At 28.6% G+C, this 21,509-nt stretch overlaps 1 protein-coding gene across 6 annotated transcripts in view; it reads right to left on the bottom strand.

Moving 5' to 3' along the window:
* The window catches only part of tutl (immunoglobulin superfamily member turtle), a 474,553-nt gene that overhangs the window by 304,027 nt on the left and 149,017 nt on the right, over positions 1-21,509 (bottom strand). For all 6 annotated transcript variants that reach the window (XR_012410506.1, XM_073969923.1, XM_073969927.1 and 3 more), the window contains exon 3: positions 19,139-20,144. Coding sequence is in view for 5 of the 6 variants with exons in the window: in XM_073969923.1 (XP_073826024.1) it covers positions 19,139-20,087 (949 nt within the window). In the remaining variant the exon portion in view is untranslated. The remainder of the gene's footprint in view (positions 1-19,138; positions 20,145-21,509) is intronic.

Raw genomic sequence — 21,509 nt, 5'->3', positions numbered from 1 at the left:
AGTTTCCTTTCACAATTTTAGGTGGAAAAATTACCATTTTTACTGAAGAAGTTTCGTAACCACTGAAAACACGTCGAATTACAGATAGTTCGATTTTTGGTGGAAAAGTTTCGTTACCACAGAGAACCTCAAATGTCAAATTACAGCTAGTTCGGTTAAAAATTGTAGCAAAAACTCTCAAAATACCGAAAATCGGGGAAAATATGGGAGCTATACCAAAACGTGAATTAATGTTGGTGATTATTGGTGGACAAGTTTCGTGACCACTGAGAACCTCAAATGCTAAATTACAGCAAGTTCACTTAAAATTTTTAGCTAAAATCCTCAAAATACCCAAATACCGTTATATGAGGGCTATACCAAAACATGGACCTGCGTTTACGATTTTTTGTGGAGAAATTTCGCGACCGCTAGGAACCTCAAATGTCAATTCACAGCTAGATCGGTTAAAAATTGTAGCTAAAATCCGCAAAAAACCGAAATCGTGAGGTACGGTTATATGGGGACCGAAAGAGCCCATCGTCGAACTTGACCTGCTTGTAAACAATAGACCCATCTTCCTAAAATATCGGTGTCCTATCTTACTTTTTTTGAATACTAAAGTGATTATAAAATGGCAAAGCCCATGATTTATCTCGGTCCCTCTCTAATCTCAAGTGGACACTGACCTCCCCGTGGTGTCACCTGGGGAGCTGCCTTTAACACCCGTTAAAGGTAGTGAGCTAACATGTGCCGCGCGTTCACCCATAAGAACGTTAAAAACTTGGGTTTGGGCGTCGGGTTAGTAACCCTCCCCTAGAAAAAGCAGCCTACTATGAAAAAAACGAAAGAAAAGAAAAACAAACCCCTCTAAAGTTGACGAACGCCGCAAACGTTTTAACAGCCATGATCTGCGAATCTGCACCTGGAATGTTCGCACTCTTTATAGAGAAGGTGCAGTTTACGCATTGGCAGATGTACTTGAAAAACATAAGGCCGTCATTACCACCATACAGGATATACGATGGATTGGGAAAGGCGTCACAACAACACCTACAGATGACGCACTGTATTATAGCTGCCATGACACAAAGCATGAGTTTGGTTGCGGATATGTAGTTGGACGGAGGTTAAAACACCCCAGCGAATGAAAAACTCGCTGCAATTCGATTAAAAGCAAAATTCTTCAACATCAGCTTTATTTGCGCTCATGCTCCCACTGAAGACAAGGACGAATAGACCAAAGATATATTTTACGAGCGCTTGGAAGAAACTTATGACCGTTGCCCTGCCCATGACATTAAAATTATTCTACGCGATTTTAATCCCAAAATTGGAAAGGAGAATATCTTTGGCCCAACAGTCGGGAAATTCAGTCTCCACAGTGAAACATCTGACAATGGTATGAGGCTGATAGACTTTGAAGCTGTAAGAAACATGGTAGTTAGCAGTACCAGATTTAAGCATCTCGATATTCATAAGGGCACCTGGCTGTCGCCAAAGAAAAAATCAAATTGGTCACGTTGTGTTAGATGGAAAGCATGCATCAAGCGTGTTGGATGTACGATCGTTCCGAGGTGCAAACATAGACTCGGACCACTACCTTGTTGCGGCAAAGGTACGTACCAGATTAAACGTAGCAAACAAAGTGCGAACAGACACAACACGGAAGTTTGACATCGGTAAGCTGCAATCACAACAGATAGCCACAGCATATTCCACTCAACTGGCCCTACTGCTTTATCAAAGCACTCCTCGTCCCGATAACATATCAGGACAATGACAAAACATTGCCCACTCCATGCAAACAGCCGCAAAATCAGTACTTGGATACCACAGACCTCCACCAAGGAGTCCATGGTATGACCAGAGGTGGCGTGGTGCTACCGAAGAGAAAAATGCGGCATATAGCGCTACTTTACAATCAGTAGCAACGCGTAGCGCACGAGAGAGGTATCGGGAGAAAAGTCTTTTCCGCAGGAAAAAGAGAGAGATGGAAAAGCGGGAATGTGGACAAATCGAGATGTACAGAAGACAGAATTAAGTCCGGCAATTCTACCAAAGAGTGAAACATCAAACTGATGACTTTGGAACTGGCACATCCTCCTGTAGAGACCAGCAAGGTAATTTGGTAAGTGATACAGATAGTGTGCTAAGGATATTGAAAGAACATTTTTCCAAACTGTTGGTATCCAATAGTAGCGAAGTCGACGAAGATACCACAAATCCAATCCCAGAAGATGGTATTGAATGTATACCACTCGGCCAAGATGAGGTAAAGACAACAATAAACCGGCTGAAGAATAATAAGGCAGCAGGAGCTGATGGACTAAGAGCCGAACTATTTAAAACCGGAGGCGACACACTGATAACGTGTATGCATCAGCTAGTTAGCTCCATCTGGCAGGAAGAACGCATACCCGACGATTGGAACCTAAGCATCCTTTGCCCCGTCCATAAGAAAGGAGATAAGACTTTATGCTCTAACTATAGGGGCATAAGTTTTCTCCCTATCGCCTACAAGATAGTGTCAGGGATATTGTGCGAACGACTAAAGCCTATGGTCAATGAAATAATTGGGCCATACCAATGCGGCTTTAGACCTGGCAAATCCACCATTATCCAGGTATTTACCCTGCGGCAAATCCTGGAGAAGACCCAAGAGATGCAGATCGACACTTACCACCTTTTTGTTGATTATAAAGCCGCCTTCGACAGCCCAGAACGTTCAAAGGTATTCCAGGCCATGTCTGAATTTGGTATCCCCGCAAAGTTCATTCGGCATTGTAAAATTACTTTAACTGACACGAGATCCTCATTTAAAATAGGAAAGAACCTCTCCGAAGAATTTTGTACCAAAAGAGGTTTCAGGCAAGGAGACAGCCTCTCGTGTGATCTCTTCAACATCCTGCTAGAAAAGGTTATACGAGAGGCAAACGTCAAAAGAAGTGGCACAATCTACACCAATAGCCACATGTTACTTGCTTATGCTGATGATATAGACATCATGGGACGATCAGTAAAAGAAGTAACTGATACCTTTATGAAGGTCGAAGGAGAATCTTCTAAAGTGGGTCTGGTGGTAAACGGCGGGAAGACTAAGGTGATGGTGTCGACGCGCAATGCGTCCATAGAGATCGGGCCAACTGTTGACGTTGGTTCCTATAATTTTAAGGTAGTAAAATACTTCGTCTACCTCGGCACCGCCGTAAACACAACTAACGACATCAGTTGTGAAATAAAAAGAAGAATTGTATTGGCTAACAGATGCTACTTTGGCTTAAGTAAACAGTTAAAAAACAAATCCACATCTCGTCAAACAAAAATAACGCTTAACAAAACACTGATACTACCCGTGCTGATGTATGGTTCCGAAGCCTGGGTACTTGCGCGAGCAGATAAGGCAGTGCTTGGTGTGTTTGAGAGAAAAATTCTTCGAAAGATCTACGGACCAATCTGCGTTGACGGTGAATATCGACGTCACATGAACCACGAGTTTTATCTGCTATACAACGACATCAATACAGTTAAACGTATTGAGATGCAACGATTGTGTTGCCTGGGCCATATCATAAGAATGAGCGATGATAAACCCGCTAAAAAGTCGTATAAGCCGCTTGACGGTGCACGCAGAACTGGCAGGCCAAAGAATACATGGCGCAAACAAGTGGATGAAGAGATGACAAGGCGCGGTATTCCAGAAAGCGAAGCACTAAACAGATAGAGTTGGAGATCTTTTCTTAGTTCGGCTTATGGAACAAATGTTCTGTAATGGGCCAGCTAAGTAAGTAAGTAAGAGTCGCAAATGATTATCTCAATGCGTTACAAACGGAAAAACAAACTTAATATACTGTCCATACTATGCTTGAGGATAAAAAATAGGGGAAATAATAAACCTCTTAAGACAATTAGGCTTTAGGCCAATTTATTTGAACTGTCTTGCTTATTTCCGCTTGTTCTTCTTCTTTTGTTGGAAATGTCAAAAGAACCAACTCGCCTTGTGGAACATTAATTCCAGATCAGACAATTCCAAAAATTTCCCACAAAATACTCAAGTTGATTTGTGACATTCTTTCATATCTTCGTATTCATCACAATTCATTTTTCCAAAAGCAACCACACAACACAGGATAGCTTTTGAAAGTTGAGGGTTTTCTGATATGTGTGTGTATTATATAACAGTTATGCTACAGTTATCCGTTATGCTGCATTTCAACCGGCTAGCTTAGTCATCATTGTATGTCTCATTGTCATTATCGTCATCTTCATTATACGCATCTGATCCCCATACCGATGACGAACAACAAGCGTATAAAGTCCAGTTAGTGTATGACATAAATAAAAACAGCATCCCACTCCTTTGAGCTAAAGGCATTCAGGCATATCCTGATTATCCTTGACTAGGCTACAAAAAGGACACACACACATTGTAATGTTACATGCTACACTTGTTCATGGACGGAGGGGAAGAGTGCTTCACTTTGTCGTTACACCCTGCATTTTTACTGTCGAGTTGTTTCATTAGGCATGCTGCTGGTGGCCAGACAGAAAAATGAGTATCACCTTCCTACCAACTATTCATGGCAAAAGCCTAGGCAGCAGGCATTGTACAATTCCCATGTGCGTATGTATTTATGTTGCTGCAGAGTGTGTTATAGAGAAATTTGTAAGACCACCTGGTGTGCGTGTTGCATCCTTGGTCTTATGAGTGTGGCATGTACATGCTGTGGTGGCATTCACACATACACGCAACAACATGTTGGCTATTTTTGGTTATCTACTTTTGCTCTAATGCAACATTTCAATAGAGGAGTTTTATGCTTTGTCTCAGGTATTGTTCTTCTCGGAAATGTTTTGTAAACTCTTTAAATGAATTCTTTGTTTGATGAACATGTTTTTCATGGATCCATTCAATAGGGCATTTTGAACGATACATAGAGTGTAAAGCGAATTAGAAATTTTGCTCAGGGAAAATGCAAAAAAAAAACTCTTGTTTTTTGTAGTATCAAATAGTACATTTTCTGTAGAGGAATTTAAGGCAATCACTCAATTGTAAATAATCGATGTCTTTGTAATCAAAGTTTCCATTTGCAATGAAGTAATTTCACCCGGCTAAGTGGGCATTTTGCGTGTTCCAATGACATTTATAGGACTCTCAATGGCGCAATAGAAATGCTATTGATAAGAAAATTGTTAACGATTAGGAAGGAAGTCACGCAATAAACTAAATATTCTGACACGGTGTGGGATGGGGGAGATTTTAAGTCAAATTCTATTCCACCGATGAACAGTGGCCGCTGCCATTACACAATGTGACTAAATTGAATATTTTCTGTCAAAAATTCGAAAAATTATTTGTCAAAATGTTCCAAAATTGCTATTGGCAAAGGTTAGCTAAGAAAGAACAAGTATATTTTGGATTTATTAAAAATATTTTTTGAATAATACGTGGCTTTAAAAAATATTTTTGAAATAATACTTGGATTTTTTAAAATTTTTTTTAAATAATACGTGGATTTTTTAAACATATTTTTAAATAATACGTTGATGGTTTTAAACAAATTTTAAAAAAATACGTGGATTTTTTAAAATTATTCTTAAATAATACGTGGATTTTTTAAAAATATTTTTAAATAATACGTGGATTTTTTAAAAATATTTTTAAATAATACGTGAATTTTTTAAAAATATTTTTAAATAATACCTGGATTTTTTAAAATATTTTTAAATAATACGTGGATTTTTTAAAAATATTTTTAAATAATACGTGGATTTTTTAAAAACATTTTTAAATAATACGTGGATTTTTTAAAAACATTTTTAAATAATACGTGGATTTTTTAAAAACATTTTTAAATAATACGTGGATTTTTTAAAAACATTTTTAAATAATACGTGGATTTTTTAAAAACATTTTTAAATAATACGTGGATTTTTTAAAAACATTTTTAAATAATACGTGGATTTTTTAAAAACATTTTTAAATAATACGTGGATTTTTTAAAAACATTTTTAAATAATACGTGGATTTTTAAAAAATATTTTTAAACAATACGTGGATTTTTAAAAATTATTTTTAAATAATACGTGGATTTGTAAAAAATATTTTTAAATAATACGTGGATTTTTAAAAAATATTTTTAAACAATACGTGGATTTTTAAAAATTATTTTTAAATAATACGTGGATTTTTTAAAAACATTTTTAAATAATACGTGGATTTTTTAAAAACATTTATAAATAATACGTGCATTTTTTAAAAACATTTTTAAATAATACGTGGATTTTTTAAAAACATTTTTAAATAATACGGGGATTTTTTAAAAACATTTTTAAATAATACGTGGATTTTTTAAAAACATTTTTAAATAATACGTGGATTTTTTAAAAACATTTTTAAATAATACGTGGATTTTTTAAAAACATTTTTAAATAATACGTGGATTTTTTAAAAACATTTTTAAATAATACGTGGATTTTTTAAAAACATTTTTAAATAATACGTGGATTTTTTAAAAACATTTTTAAATAATACGTGGATTTTTTAAAAACATTTTTAAATAATACGTGGATTTTTTAAAAACATTTTTAAATAATACGTGGATTTTTTAAAAACATTTTTAAATAATACGTGGATTTTTTAAAAACATTTTTAAATAATACGTGGATTTTTTAAAAACATTTTTAAATAATACGTGGATTTTTTAAAAACATTTTTAAATAATACGTGGATTTTTTAAAAACATTTTTAAATAATACGTGGATTTTTTAAAAACATTTTTAAATAATACGTGGATTTTTTAAAAACATTTTTAAATAATACGTGGATTTTTTAAAAACATTTTTAAATAATACGTGGATTTTTTAAAAACATTTTTAAATAATACGTGGATTTTTTAAAAACATTTTTAAATAATACGTGGATTTTTTAAAAACATTTTTAAATAATACGTGGATTTTTTAAAAACATTTTTAAATAATACGTGGATTTTTTAAAAACATTTTTAAATAATACGTGGATTTTTTAAAAACATTTTTAAATAATACGTGGATTTTTTAAAAACATTTTTAAATAATACGTGGATTTTTTAAAAACATTTTTAAATAATACGTGGATTTTTTAAAAACATTTTTAAATAATACGTGGATTTTTTAAAAACATTTTTAAATAATACGTGGATTTTTTAAAAACATTTTTAAATAATACGTGGATTTTTTAAAAACATTTTTAAATAATACGTGGATTTTTTAAAAACATTTTTAAATAATACGTGGATTTTTTTAAAACATTTTTAAATAATACGTGGATTTTTTAAAAAAATTTTTAAATAATACGTGGATTTTTTAAAAACATTTTTAAATAATACGTGGATTTTTTAAAAACATTATTAAATAATACGTGGATTTTTTAAAAACATTTTTAAATAATACGTGGATTTTTTAAAAACATTTTTAATTAATACGTGGTTTTTTAAAAATATTTTTAATTAATACGTGGATTTTTTAAAAATATTTTTAATTAATACGTGGATTTTATAAAAATATTTTTAATTAAAACGAGGATTTTTTAAAAATTTTTTTTAAATTTATACGTGGATTTTTTAAAAATATTTTTAATTTATACGTGGATTTTTTAAAAATATTTTTAAATAATACGTGGATTTTTTAAAAATATTTTTAATTTATACGTGGATTTTTTAAAAATATTTTTAAATAATACGTGGATTTTTTAAAAATATTTTTAAATAATACGTGGATTTTTTAAAAATATTTTTAAATAATACGTGGATTTTTTAAAAATATTTTTAAATAATACGTGGATTTTTTAAAAATATTTTTAAATATTACGTGGATTTTTTAAAAATATTTTTAAATATTACGTGGATTTTTTAAAAATATTTTTAAATATTACGTGGATTTTTTAAAAATATTTTTAAATAATACGTGGATTTTTTAAAAATAATTTTAAATAATACGTGGATTTTTTAAAAATATTTTTAAATAATACGTGGATTTTTTAAAAATATTTTTAAATATTACGTGGATTTTTTAAAAATATTTTTAAATATTACGTGGATTTTTTAAAAATATTTTTAAATAATACGTGGATTTTTTAAAAATATTTTTAAATAATACGTGGATTTTTTAAAAATATTTTTAAATAATACGTGGATTTTTTAAAAATATTTTTAAATAATACGTGGATTTTTTAAAAATATTTTCAAATAATACGTGGATTTTTTAAAAATATTTTTAAATAATACGTGGATTTTTTAAAAATATTTTTAAATAATACGTGGATTTTTTAAAAATATTTTTAAATAATACGTGGATTTTTTAAAAATATTTTTAAATAATACGTGGATTTTTTAAAAATATTTTTAAATAATACGTGGATTTTTTAAAAATATTTTTAAATAATACGTGGATTTTTTAAAAATATTTTTAAATAATACGTGGATTTTTTAAAAATATTTTTAAATAATACGTGGATTTTTTAAAAATATTTTTAAATAATACGTGGATTTTTTAAAAATATTTTTAAATAATACGTGGATTTTTTAAAAATATTTTTAAATAATACGTGGATTTTTTAAAAATATTTTTAAATAATACGTGGATTTTTTAAAAATATTTTTAAATAATACGTGTATTTTTAAAAAATATTTTTAAACAATACGTGGATTTTTAAAAATTATTTTTAAATAATACGTGGATTTGTAAAAAATATTTTTAAATAATACGTGGATTTTTAAAAAATATTTTTAAATAATACGTGGATTTTAAAAAAATATTTTTAAATAATACGTGGATTTTTAAAAAATATTTTTAAATAATACGTGGATTTTTTAAAAATATTTTTAAGTTTTATTTTAAACATATTTTTAAATAATACGTTGCTTAAAAAATATTTTTAAATAATACGTGGATTTTTTTAAAAATCTTTTTAATTAATACGAGAATTTTTAAAAAATATTTTGAAATAATACGTGTATTTTTTTAAATATTTTTAAATAGTACGTGGATTTTTAAAAAATATTTTGAAATAATACGTGTATTTTTTTAAATATTTTTAAATAGTACGTGGATTTTTTAAAAATATTTTTAATTAATACGAGGATTTTTAAAAAATATTTTGAAATAATACGTGGATTTTTTTAAAAATTTTTTAAATAGTACGTAGATTTTTTTAAATAATGAGAGGATTTTTTAATTATATTTTTAAAATATATGAATTTTTTAAAAATATTTTTAAAAGTTGATATGCTTCATTTTTAAATAATACATAGATTTTTTAAAAATATTTTTAAATAATATGTAGATTTTTTAAAAAATATTTTTAAATACTACGTGGATTTTTTTAAAAATACTTTTAAATAATATGTGGATTTTTTTTCAAAATATTTTTAAATAATACGTGTCTTTTTTAAAATATATTTTTAAATAATAAGTGGCTTTAAAAAAAACTATTTTTAAACAATTTTTTTGAATAATGTTCTTAAATAATAGGGGATTTTTTAAAAAGATTTTTAAATAATAAGTGTTTTTTTAAATATTTTTAAAAAATACGTTGATTTTTTGGAAAATATTTTTTAATAATACCTGGATTTTTTAAAAATAGTTTTAAATAATACGTGGATTTTTTAAAAATATTTTAAATAATACCTGGATTTTGTAAAAATATTTTTAAAAAATACGTGAATTTTTTCTTTAAATTGTCTTAAATAATACCTGGATATTTTAAAAATTGGTTTAAATAATACCTGGATTTTTTAAAAATTGTTTTTAATAATACCTGGATTTTTCAAAAATATTTTTAAATAATACGTGAACGAACAAGTGAAAAACTATCAGAGATATACCCTCAGCCTATTCGAATTGAAACATTCATCTACGGGCAGACGGGCAGATCGAATACCGGCTACAAAACCAATATCCTTTTCCCAAAAAAAAGTGTATTGGTATTTAGCCTGATATTTGGTTTTAGTCCTTGGTCTCCACGATTTCCGCTTGTCAACCCATTAGTCTTTTATCGTCGGTGGAGATAAAATATTGAAAATCGGTGTTCCAAAATTTTTTACTTTTAATTAAAATTTCCTAGTTTTTTTTTTCAACCTAAAAGTGACCCACAATGCATCCGCTTTCCTTTTTAGTAACACTACAAGGTCACATGGTGTAAAATGGTGTAATTGACAAAGTTGATAATAAATTGTCGCATTTCTCTTTGCGATTTGTTGGTGAATGGAAACACAGATCATAAATCAAAATTTAATGTTACACTTGATAACATAACTACCGGACGGTTGGTCGGCTATTAAAATGAAAAAAGAAAAAAACATTTCGTAAAACAGTAAGAGTTGGGGTGTGAGCGAGTGGGGCAGAGTAATGCCCTAAACGAAACGGAAAATTGAAGGGGGAATAGATAAAAAGGACATTGAGACAATTGCCAAGCAATGGCTAAAAAGAAACACTGTAAAAATTGAAAGATGAGATATCATCATTTTTTCTTCCTCTTCTTTTTTCCACTTCTTCTTGAACGCAATTTTATAGTTAGCACTGATAACGATGATGTGAAGGATGATGATGTGTTTCTACTGTTTCCTGGACAACAACGCCGTTGCTGTTATCTTATCAATAATACACGTTTCTTTTGGTTGGTGTACTACAAGTGATACAACACCACGAAATCGACATTATGACATAAAAAAATCAACCAGAAAGCTAGCTGAACCCCCTTATACCACCCATTTTTATCAGCAGCAATATCGTTGTTAAGGATAAAAGAAAGCATTTTGTCATTACAACATTACACATTTTTGTTGCTTTTTGTTTTTGTTATTGTTGTTTTCTAGGGGGGTGGTGGGGTTGCGCAAAATATCCATTTATATTCGTTCTTCTTCTTCGTCTGCTTATATTTCGTTCGTTCTTTGCCATTTTTCAAAAATATTACGAGTAATTTGATAGTAATTTGAAGTATAACATCGTCCTCCTGATGGCCCATTACAATGTGCCCGGGTAGTAGTGAACAGCGGAATTGTTAACGAGAAATGTCAATCATTGTCTTGGGAATTACAAGTATTTGTCTAGGATGACAATATTATTGGCAATTAAATGAAATTGGTTTTAATGGATTTGCTTTTGACATATAACTGATTGTTGTAGCAAATGATGGTTGGTTGATCGGTAGTGATGTGGAGCTGGCTTTGTGGTAATGGTTAGGGATTTTAAATATTCTGTTGTAGAAATATACAAATTAACCAATAGCAAAGTGATCAAAGACAAGACAAGGACTAGCCCTAACTGTTATAATAATCTCATGATTGAGAAAAAATTTCAAAAAGCATTAAAAATTGTAACTGTGGACAGCAAAGTTTCGGAATCGAAGTCCACAGAACTGAGTCGCCTTCTGTTAAAAAATTTGCATTTCTTAAAAAATATTTCTTAAGGATACGTGGATTTCTAAAAAAATATTTTTCTAAGGATAGGTAGATTTTTAAATATTCTTCAACGATACGCGGATTATTTAAAATATATTTTTTAAAGGTAGTTGGATATAAAAATTATTTTCAACGATAAGTGGAATTTTAAAAATATTTTTTCAAAGAATAAGTGGAATTTTAAAAAAATATTTTTCAATATTACGTTGATTTTTTATAAAATATTTTTCAATATGTCGTGTTTTTAAAAAATCCAGGTATTATTTAAAATATTTTTAAAAAATCCAGGTATTATTTAAAATATTTTTAAAAAATCCACGTATTATTTAAAATATTTTTAAAAAAATCCAGGTATTTTTTAAAATATTTTTAAAAAATCCACGTATTATTTAAAATATTTTTAAAAAATCCAGGTATTATTTAAAATATTTTTAAAAAATCCAGGTATTATTTAAAATATTTTTAAAAAATCCACGTATTATTTAAAATATTTTTAAAAAAATACAGGTATTTTTTAAAATATTTTTAAAAAATCCACGTATTATTTAAAATATTTTTTAAAAATTCCACGTATTATTTAAATATTGTTAAAAAATCCACGTATTATTTAAAATATTGTTAAAAAATCCACGTATTATTTAAAATATTTTTACAAAATCCACCTATTATTTAAAATATTTTTAAAAAATCCACGTATTATTTCAAATATCTTTTAACAAATCCACGTATTATTTAAGAATATTTCTAAAAAATCCACGTATTATTTAAAAATATTTTAAAAAATCACTTATTATTTAAAAATATTTTTAAAAAATCTACTTTTATTTAAAAATATTTTTATAAAATCCACGTATTATTTAAAAATATTTAAAAAATCTATGTATTATTTTAAAATATTTTTAAAAGAAATCCACGCATTATATAAAAATATTTTTTAAATAAATCTACGTATTATTAAAAGCTATTTGAAAATAATACGTAGCTTTTTTAAAAAATGTGTTTAAATATTATGTAAATTTAATTTTAACAATATATTTAAATAATACTTGGATTTTTTAAAAATATTTTTAAATAATACGTGGATTTTTTAAAAATATCTTTAAATAGTACTTGGATTTTTTTATATTATTTTTAATAATAATATTTAAATATTATTTAAAAATATTTTAATAATATTAAAATAAACGTTGATTTTTTAAAAATATTTTTAAATAATACGTGGACTTTTCAAAAATATTTAAATAATTTTTTTTTAAATACTCTAAATAATAATTTTTATTATTCGTCATTGCTTTAAAAAATAATTGTAGATTATTCGTGTATTTTTTAAATATATATTTATCTAATATTTTTTATATTTGTTAAAATATTTTTAAATAATACGTTGATTTTTTAATTTTTTTTTAAATGTTTTTAAGTCTGGAGTGTTACTCTCTCTTACAGAGAGTAATGTTTTTCAAAACGAACTGGCATTGTTGCAAAATTTTAGTAAAATTTTGCAACACTGTCAGTTCGTTTTGAAAAACATTACGCTCTCTAAGAGAGAGTAATGATGAAGCTTAAGCCATTGGGGTAACACTCCAGACTTAAAAACAATCAAATGAGATTGAAACTTCAACAAAAAACAAAACAAACAAAAAACAGCGGAGGCACGCGGCGGGGAACTTTGTTTAAAACAAAAAACAAAATTCCAACAACAACCTCACAGGCAACTGTGTTGATGTTCTTTTCAACTCACAGAATTTGATGAATTCTTAGTTGATACGTGCTGACATGTTGCAAAATATTTTGGTTTTGGTGTTTCTTTGGAAAAGCCGAAGAGTGAGTGTGATTCTCATTCATATGAGAATACTAGACACTTAAAGAGTTCGGTTTTTCGCTAAAAAGGCATCATTTCAAAAACTGAGAAGCCAATTGATAATTCCCTTCGCAGGGATGAAATCATGATATTGGTAGCGATCAGTAAAATTTTGCAACACTGTCAGTTCGTTTTGAATAGCAATACTCTCTGTAAGAGAGAGTAATGATGAAGCTTAAGCCATTGGGGGTAACACTCCAGAATTAAAAACAACCAAATGAGATTGAAACTTCAACCAAAAACAAAACAAACATTTGTTTAAATAATACTTGGATTTTTTAAAAATATTTTTAAATAATACGAGGATTTTTAAAAAATATTTTTAAATAATATGAGGATTTAAAAAAATAGTTTTAAATAATACGTGGAATTTTTTTTAAATATTATTAAATAATACGTGGATTTTTTTCAAAATATTTTTAAATAATACATAATTTTTTTTTAAAAATAGACATATATATTGTTTAAAAATATAAATAATACGTGGATTTTTTAAAATAAATTTTAAATAACAAGTGGATTTTTTTACAAAATATTTTTAAAAATTCTTAAAAAAAATTTAAATAATACTTGAATTTTTTAAAAATATGTTTAAATAATACGTGGATTTTTTACAAATATTTTTTAATAATACGTGGGTTTCTTTTAAATTTTTTTAATAATAAGTGGATTTTTTAAAAATATTCTTAAATAATACGTGGATTTTTTAAAAATATTTTTAAATAATACGTAGCTTTTTTAAAAAATATTTTTAAATATTATTTAAATTTAATTTTAAAAATATATTTAAATAATACGTGGATTTTTTAAAAATATTTTTAAATAATACGTAGCTTTTTTAAAAAATATTTTTAAATATTATTTAAATTTAATTTTAAAAATATATTTAAATAATACGTGGATTTTTTAAAAATATTTTTAAATAATACGTAGCTTTTTTAAAAAATATTTTTAAATATTATTTAAATTTAATTTTAAAAATATATTTAAATAATACGTGGATTTTTTAAAAATATTTTTAAATAATAGATTGATTTTTTTTAAATATTTTTAAATAATACATTGATTTTTTTTTTTAATATTTTTAAATAATACATAGATTTTTTTTTAAATAATACGTGGATTTTTAAAATTAATTTTAAATAACACGTGGATTTTTTAAAAATATTTTAAAACAATACGCGGATATTTTAAAAATATTTTTAAATAATATTTAATTTTAAAGATTTTTTAAATAATATTTTATATTAAAGATATTTTTAAATAATATTTAATTTTAAAGATTTTTTAAATAATATTTTATATTAAAGATATTTTTAAATAATATAGAATTTTAAAAATATATTTAAGTAAGTTTCTAATTTGTAATATTGTTTTTGTAGATGCTGGTTTTGTGTTAAAATTGTAGTTCCCTGATGATGATTGGAGATTCCAATCGAAATATTGGAAAAATTCATTTTCATTCATTTCATTTATTTCAAATAATATTACAAATTTTTGGATACAATTCATAAGGATTTAGAGTTCAAGAATACATCTTTTTCTTCTATGATATTAATAAAAAATTTAAAATATGTATACGTATTTAAGCATGACTTTTTGGAAGGAAAAAATTGGAAAAACCTATTTGAAGATTAAAAAATAATTGTAAAATTAACTTATTCTAAGGCTAGACTAATAACACAGGAACATTTAGTATGATATTATATCATTAATATGAGAAAAATCAGAGTATACGCATCTGGTTTTAAAATTTTCTGTTAACCTTAATAATCTGGTATCTACTGTCTCTATATTAGCTAGTTCATGTAATCTTGCGGTGGAGTAGTGCCAAGGTAAATTATACATAAGTTTTAGTAGCTTATTTTGAGCGACTTGTAACTTTTTAATATGTGTATTTGCGCAGCTGGACCAAACAGGTGCCGCATAGAACATAATCGCGTGAAAAATGCATTTAAAAATTATTTTTTTATTGGTAATAGATAGTAATGATTTCCTACATATCAGTGGGTACAGAATACGTATCGTATTATTAATTTTATCTATAATATAAGGGATATGATTTTTGAAAGTTAATTTGGGGTCTAGCATGACTCCCAAATATTTAACATTCTGCTCCCAGGGTATTGATGTGTTATTTATAATAATAGACGACTGAGGAAGAAAACAAGGCTTCCTTTTTCTTGAAAAATATATAGCCTGAATTTTATCGCAGTTTATCATAATTTTCCATTTTTTGAAATATGATATTATGTCTTTGGTGGTGGTTTGCAAATTTTAATATAATATCGGATGCTAGCAAGTCCGAACATAAAATAGCTGTATCGTCAGCAAATATTGACATTTGGCAATTATTGAATTTAGGTACATCTGCAGTATACAAATTATATAAGACGGGAGACAAACAGGATCCCTGTGGACAACCAGCAGTCATAAACATTGAGTTAGAACAGTGTGAGCCTATATATACCTTAAATGTTCGACCAGTCAGGAAATTTTGAATTATTTTAATTAATGTTATTGGTATATTAAATTTTAACATTTTATGAATAAGACCATCATGCCACACGGTGTCAAAAGCGGCTTTGATGTCCAAGAGGACCATGCCTGTTGATTTATTTTGCTCAAAATTTGAGCGAACAATATTTTTTATTCTAACAAGAGGATGAACCGTATTGTGCTGTCTCCTAAACCCAAATTGTTGTGGGGGAAGGATATTATTTTCTTCTATAAAATCATTAATTTTATTTTTTATGATTTTTTCTAAAATTTTACCTATCGACGAAAGTAGGCTAATTGGCCGATATGATAACGGCGAATCAGGAGGTTTATGGGGCTTCCTAATAGGAATTACTTTTGCCTCTTTGAATTCATTGGGAAAATAATTTAATTTTAAACAAGCATTGATAATAGTGGTTAAGAAGTGTATACCGTTCCTTGGCAAGGCTTTCAGGCATCTGTTATTTATACTGTCACATCCAGGGGACTTTTTAGTTTTTAAATTTTTGATTATGAATGAGACTTGTGAAAAGTTTACAGATATATCGTTTCCAGGTATTGCATTGGATAAACAAAGGGATTCCAAACTTCTCTGAACTTCTAACACTGTTGATGGATCACTAGCGTAAGATGTTAGAGAGTTATTAGCGAAAGTATTGGCAAGAATTTCACACTTTTCGGTGTTAGTATTATAAGAGCTGTTATTATATTTCAAAGTAGGTATATTGACAGCTTTTTTCCTAAGAATTTTAGTAATATTCCAGAACGGTGGCGAACCTTTTTCCAACGTAGATAACAGGGTATTCCATGAATTATTTCTGAATTTTTGGATTTCAGCTTGTATTATTACATCCAGTGACTTCATATCATGAAAATCCTGGTACTGACGGTGACGTTGCCAGATACGTCTTGATCTGTTTCTAGATTTTATTAAATTTTGTATGTATAAAGGGAGTTGTTTTCCAGTGTGTTTAACTGGTATTTGAGGAACGCTAAAAGATATGGCTCTTTTAATGGAATCTTTAAACATAGATATTAATGAGTCCACTTGTTCGGTGTTTACTATTTCGTTAATGTTAGGGGTAACTAGGCTTGAATTAATACTTCTAGAATAAGCCCTCCAGTTGGCTTTATTAAAATCATACTTTAAGAATTGTTGACATGTAACACTATGATCTACCGTTATCTTAACAGGTAAATGATCTGAACTTAGATTATTCAGCGAGGTTGCTTGAGATAAAAATTCTGGAATGTTGGATAGGAAGAAGTCAAGGGTTGACCCTTGCCTATTTCTATTAGATGGTATGTACGTGTGGTCATTTGGATAGATAATATTGGTATTGTATGTTGTTATTTTTTCACGAAGCACATTACCCCAAGCATTAGCTCTTAGGCATCCCCAATCTTGGTGGCGGCAATTGAAATCTCCACCTAAAATATATTTATCACCTCTTGTTAGCTTAAAAAGGTCATTTGCAAAAAGAAATTTCCTGTTAGTATCAGATCTCACTGCTCCCCCCGGAAAATAACAGGCATAAATATCTATGGGTGTAGAACTGGTAATAATTTGGATACCCACATTTTCAATTACATGTGTGTTGACTATAGGTAGCAAACTATGTCTAACCGACTTTTTGACAATGACAGCTACTCCTCCGCCCCTAATAGTATCCCTATCATAGCGGTAAATACGAAATGCACTGTGCCTTATAGAAATGTTTGGTTTTAACCAGGTTTCAGACACTAAACATACATGAATGTCATTGCTTAAAAGAAAATTAAAAAGTTCGATATTTTTATTGCGAATGCCTCTAGCATTCCAAGTAATAATATTGATTTTATCCATTAAGAGAGGAATTTGCAAGCCAAATTGGTAATAACCACGAATTGGTCTGCCTTAGTTTTACAGTTTTTAAGATTAGTTATGAGATCTAGAGTTAGATTTCTAATTTCTTCCATTGAAAATAAATCATTGTTAGATACATTGTTGTTATCATATGAAGTGATGTTGATGTTGTTGACTCCAGTTTGCCATGCGGGACCTGAAACAGGTTGCGGTTGTTGGAGTTTGTTTGGAAAATTACTATGGTTCATATTGAAATTGTTACTGGCAATAGGTTGTCTTCGAGAAGTACGTTGAATTCGTTGACGAATCTCTAGATATGACTGCCTATTTGGGCATTTGTCTGAAACAGATTGGTGACCGCCACCGCAATTTGCACATTTTATTACATTGTCCTTGCAATCAGACGTTTTATGGGCACCTGCACAGTTTGCACAAAATGTTTTGACGTTGCATCGGCTAGCTCCATGGCCAAACATTTGGCAATTGTAACATTGCGTTATTTGAGTTTTGTTTGAACTCTGATAATCCCATGTGACTTTGTTACGTTCAATATCAGAGTAATATTGCCTTAGCTGCTTCATTGTTATGGTTTTGCGTTGAAAATATACAACAAATATAATAAATTCTGGCAAACGAACTGCTTTCTTTACCACCAATTTTACATCAAGGCACTTCAGACCCATATCTATCAATTTTTTCTTTACAATTTGAGGATCTTGTTTGTCGAGTCCAAAAAGCAGAGCTTTGTATGGTTTCTCATCCTTTGTAGCGTATGTAAAATACTCGTACTTGCTTTCCAAGCATTTACAAATCTTTTCAAAATCAGCCTTCAATTGACAGAATAACTTTACTCCGATAGAAATTTTTCGTACCGAATAATTTTCAACATTGACAGATTTACAAATCTCATGAACTTCCACAGTTGTAACCTTTAAGATAGTAATAGGAGAAACCTGGATTTTTGCAGGCTTTTTTTCAATGATAACTTCATCATCAACATCTTCGTTATCCACTGTTTGTAGTGGAGCATAATAATTATTTGATGTCATCATAAATGATGCTGAATTAGGCCTATTTTTCTTGTTCATATTTAAAACGCACTGTGCGTTTGATCATCGTGGCCATGTGCACGTTTTATTTTGTTTGTTTTGATCACTTAATTCGTAGTATAATCGTTGTTGTAAGTAATAATTACACAAATCAACGTTATGCGTAGAAACACGTCTGTTACTGACGAGAGCAAGAGAGTGACTGATATTGGAAAAATAAATCATTAAAAATCACAAAAAAAGATTTTTATTTATGAAAAGCCTATAGCCAAAAAATACCATAAACATCAGACTTTTTAAATTTCATGTCCCTCGCCTCATCTAAAGATTTTAGTATAAATGAATTCATTAGAATGAAAGAAGTAAGCAGTTTTAAATATACTGCCTTTTCTTCTATAGATCCCGTCAATATAATTTTGAATTGTTATTTTATTTCAAAATAATAATAATTTCTCATATCTCAGCTTACCTGGTATATTATTATTGGCATAGGCTGATTTTGTCAATAGTAGGATTATGAAGAAAACTATTGTCAGATGAAATGATGATCTAAGCCAATGACAAAGGCTGTCAATTTTTAGTTGAGGTGAACGCAGAGATATTGTTGATGTGGCTGACGTTGTTATTAGCGGTGACGATGATGACGACGAAGATGGCAACGATGCTGCTGATGTTGAGGTGATTGAAGAAAATTGTCTTCTTGTATTTGTTGATTTTCCATGTGACGACGTCGCTGCGAACTCCGCCAACAAAGGCGTCGTCGCTGTCGTCGCCGTCAAATCAAACGTTGAAGTAAGATTTGCTATTGACGGTTCGTCTATTTGTGTTGCTGTTGGTTTTGCTGCTACTGTTGCCGCTGAGGCCCTACGCTGTCGCTGTGATTTTGGTATCGTTATCGCCGCTGCAGGTTGTATTGCTGATGAAAGTGTTGTTGTTGTTGGTGGTCGCCGTTGATATCGTATCGGAGACGTTGTCAATGTGACCGGTAAACGATAATACTTTAACGTCTCCAGTATCGTTGTGGTTAGCGAACAATCTGCCAAGTGGTTTTGTAACGATGTTGTTGCTTTCAGTGTAGCAACAGTAGCAGCAGCAGCTATTTGAGTTGATGATTTATAGCGTATTTGATAATCGTTATGTTGCAGCTGCTGTTCTTGTTCTTGGTTTCGTGTTGTTTGCCGCCGCTTGTTATCAATTGTTAAGCGTATTTTGTTACCGTTTAGTTGTTGGGTGTTATTGAAATTGTTGTGGTTGCTATTGTTGTTGTGGTTATTTAGCGTTTTGTTAATGTTATTTCTATTATTGTGGTTGACGTTTCTGTTGTTGTTGCTGTTGTCTATATTTGTGGCGAACGTTAATCGCGTTCGGCTTAATGCCTGACACCGCCGGTAAGACCCAGGGTCCGCACACATACCCATGCCTCTGGTCCCATAGCCAATGACGCTAATGGTTCTTCCTCATTGCAGCGGCGTCATCTGGAAGCAAACAAAGAGAAAAGGAATTAATAATAAATTATATTTGAAATAATAAATTATATTTGAAATAATTTCTAAAAATATGTTATAGTTTATTTCAGTAAAAAAACTAAGCTATAAATTAATTTTTAAGGATCATCAGGCCAAGAAACTTTTATTTTTAAGATCTGGCAGGAAACGTGGATTTTTAAAAAAATATTTTTCAAGTCTAGAATAAATCGTGGATTTTATCCTAAATATTTTTAAAGATTAGCAGAAAATTTGGCTTAAACGAGAACAAAATTTTTCAAAGACTAATAGAAAACGTGGATTTTCCAATATTTATCAAGGACTAGCAGGAAACCTGTTTTTAATGGAATAAGAGTAAACCATTTTTCAAGGAATAGCAGGAATCCAGGATAAGTGGATTAAAACTATATTTTTCAAGGAAATACAGGCATCAAGTATAAGTGGATTTAAAAAAATATTGTTCAAGGAGTAACAGGCATCATGGATAATTGGTTTAAAAAATATTTTTCAAGGAATAGCAGGAATCCAGGATAAGTGGATTTAAAAAAATATGTTATCATGGATACGTGGAAAAATGTTAGGATACATGGCTTTTTTAAATATATTTATTTCATTTTTTATTTTTAAAGTATGCCCAGCCTTATCACAGATTTGTTGTTTTCAAATTTTAAATTAAACAAGTTTTTAAAGTGGGTGTAGTTAAAATTGATTTACTTTACTGCCAAAGTGAATCTAAAATATATTTATTTCATGGATACAAGAATTAAAAAAATAATTTAAAGGATAGGTTATTTTTAATTATTTTTTAAGATATTAGAAATAAAAAATATGAATATTTTTCCAGGATAAGTTAATTTAAAGAAAAATCAATCATAAATACCGTTGGAAGATAACAGGTCTTTTAAAAATTGTTTTCAAAGACACCTGGATTTTTTTAAAAATATTTTCCAATTGTTTAGTATTTTGTTTAGAAAAATTTTTTCCATCCACGATTTCCAAATTATATTTTCTATTCAATGATACGTGAAATTAAATTAAATTTAAAAAAATCTTTGTCAGTGACACGTGAAATTTTTTAAAAATATTTGTTAAGTATAGGTGGATTATTTAAAAAAAATATTTTTCAATGATTAAGTAAAATTTTAAATATAATTTTTTAAGAATATGGTAAATTTTAAAAATATTTTTCAAAGATACGGTAAAATATTAAAACATATTTTCCAAGGGTACGTGTATTTTAAAAATAATTTTTCAAGGAAACATTTATTTAAAAAAGTATTTTTATTGTTAAAAACATAATTTTTTTAAGGAAACGTGGACTTTTCAAAAAATAGTTTTCAATACGTGAATTTTTCA

The sequence above is a fragment of the Musca autumnalis genome, unplaced genomic scaffold (genome assembly GCF_047663935.1).
Source record: "Musca autumnalis isolate F117 unplaced genomic scaffold, ASM4766393v1 scaffold_2, whole genome shotgun sequence".
Classification (NCBI taxonomy): Eukaryota; Metazoa; Arthropoda; class Insecta; order Diptera; family Muscidae; genus Musca; species Musca autumnalis.
Note: the sequence above shows the minus strand (reverse complement) of the source record. Positions and strands in the feature narration are given on the sequence as shown.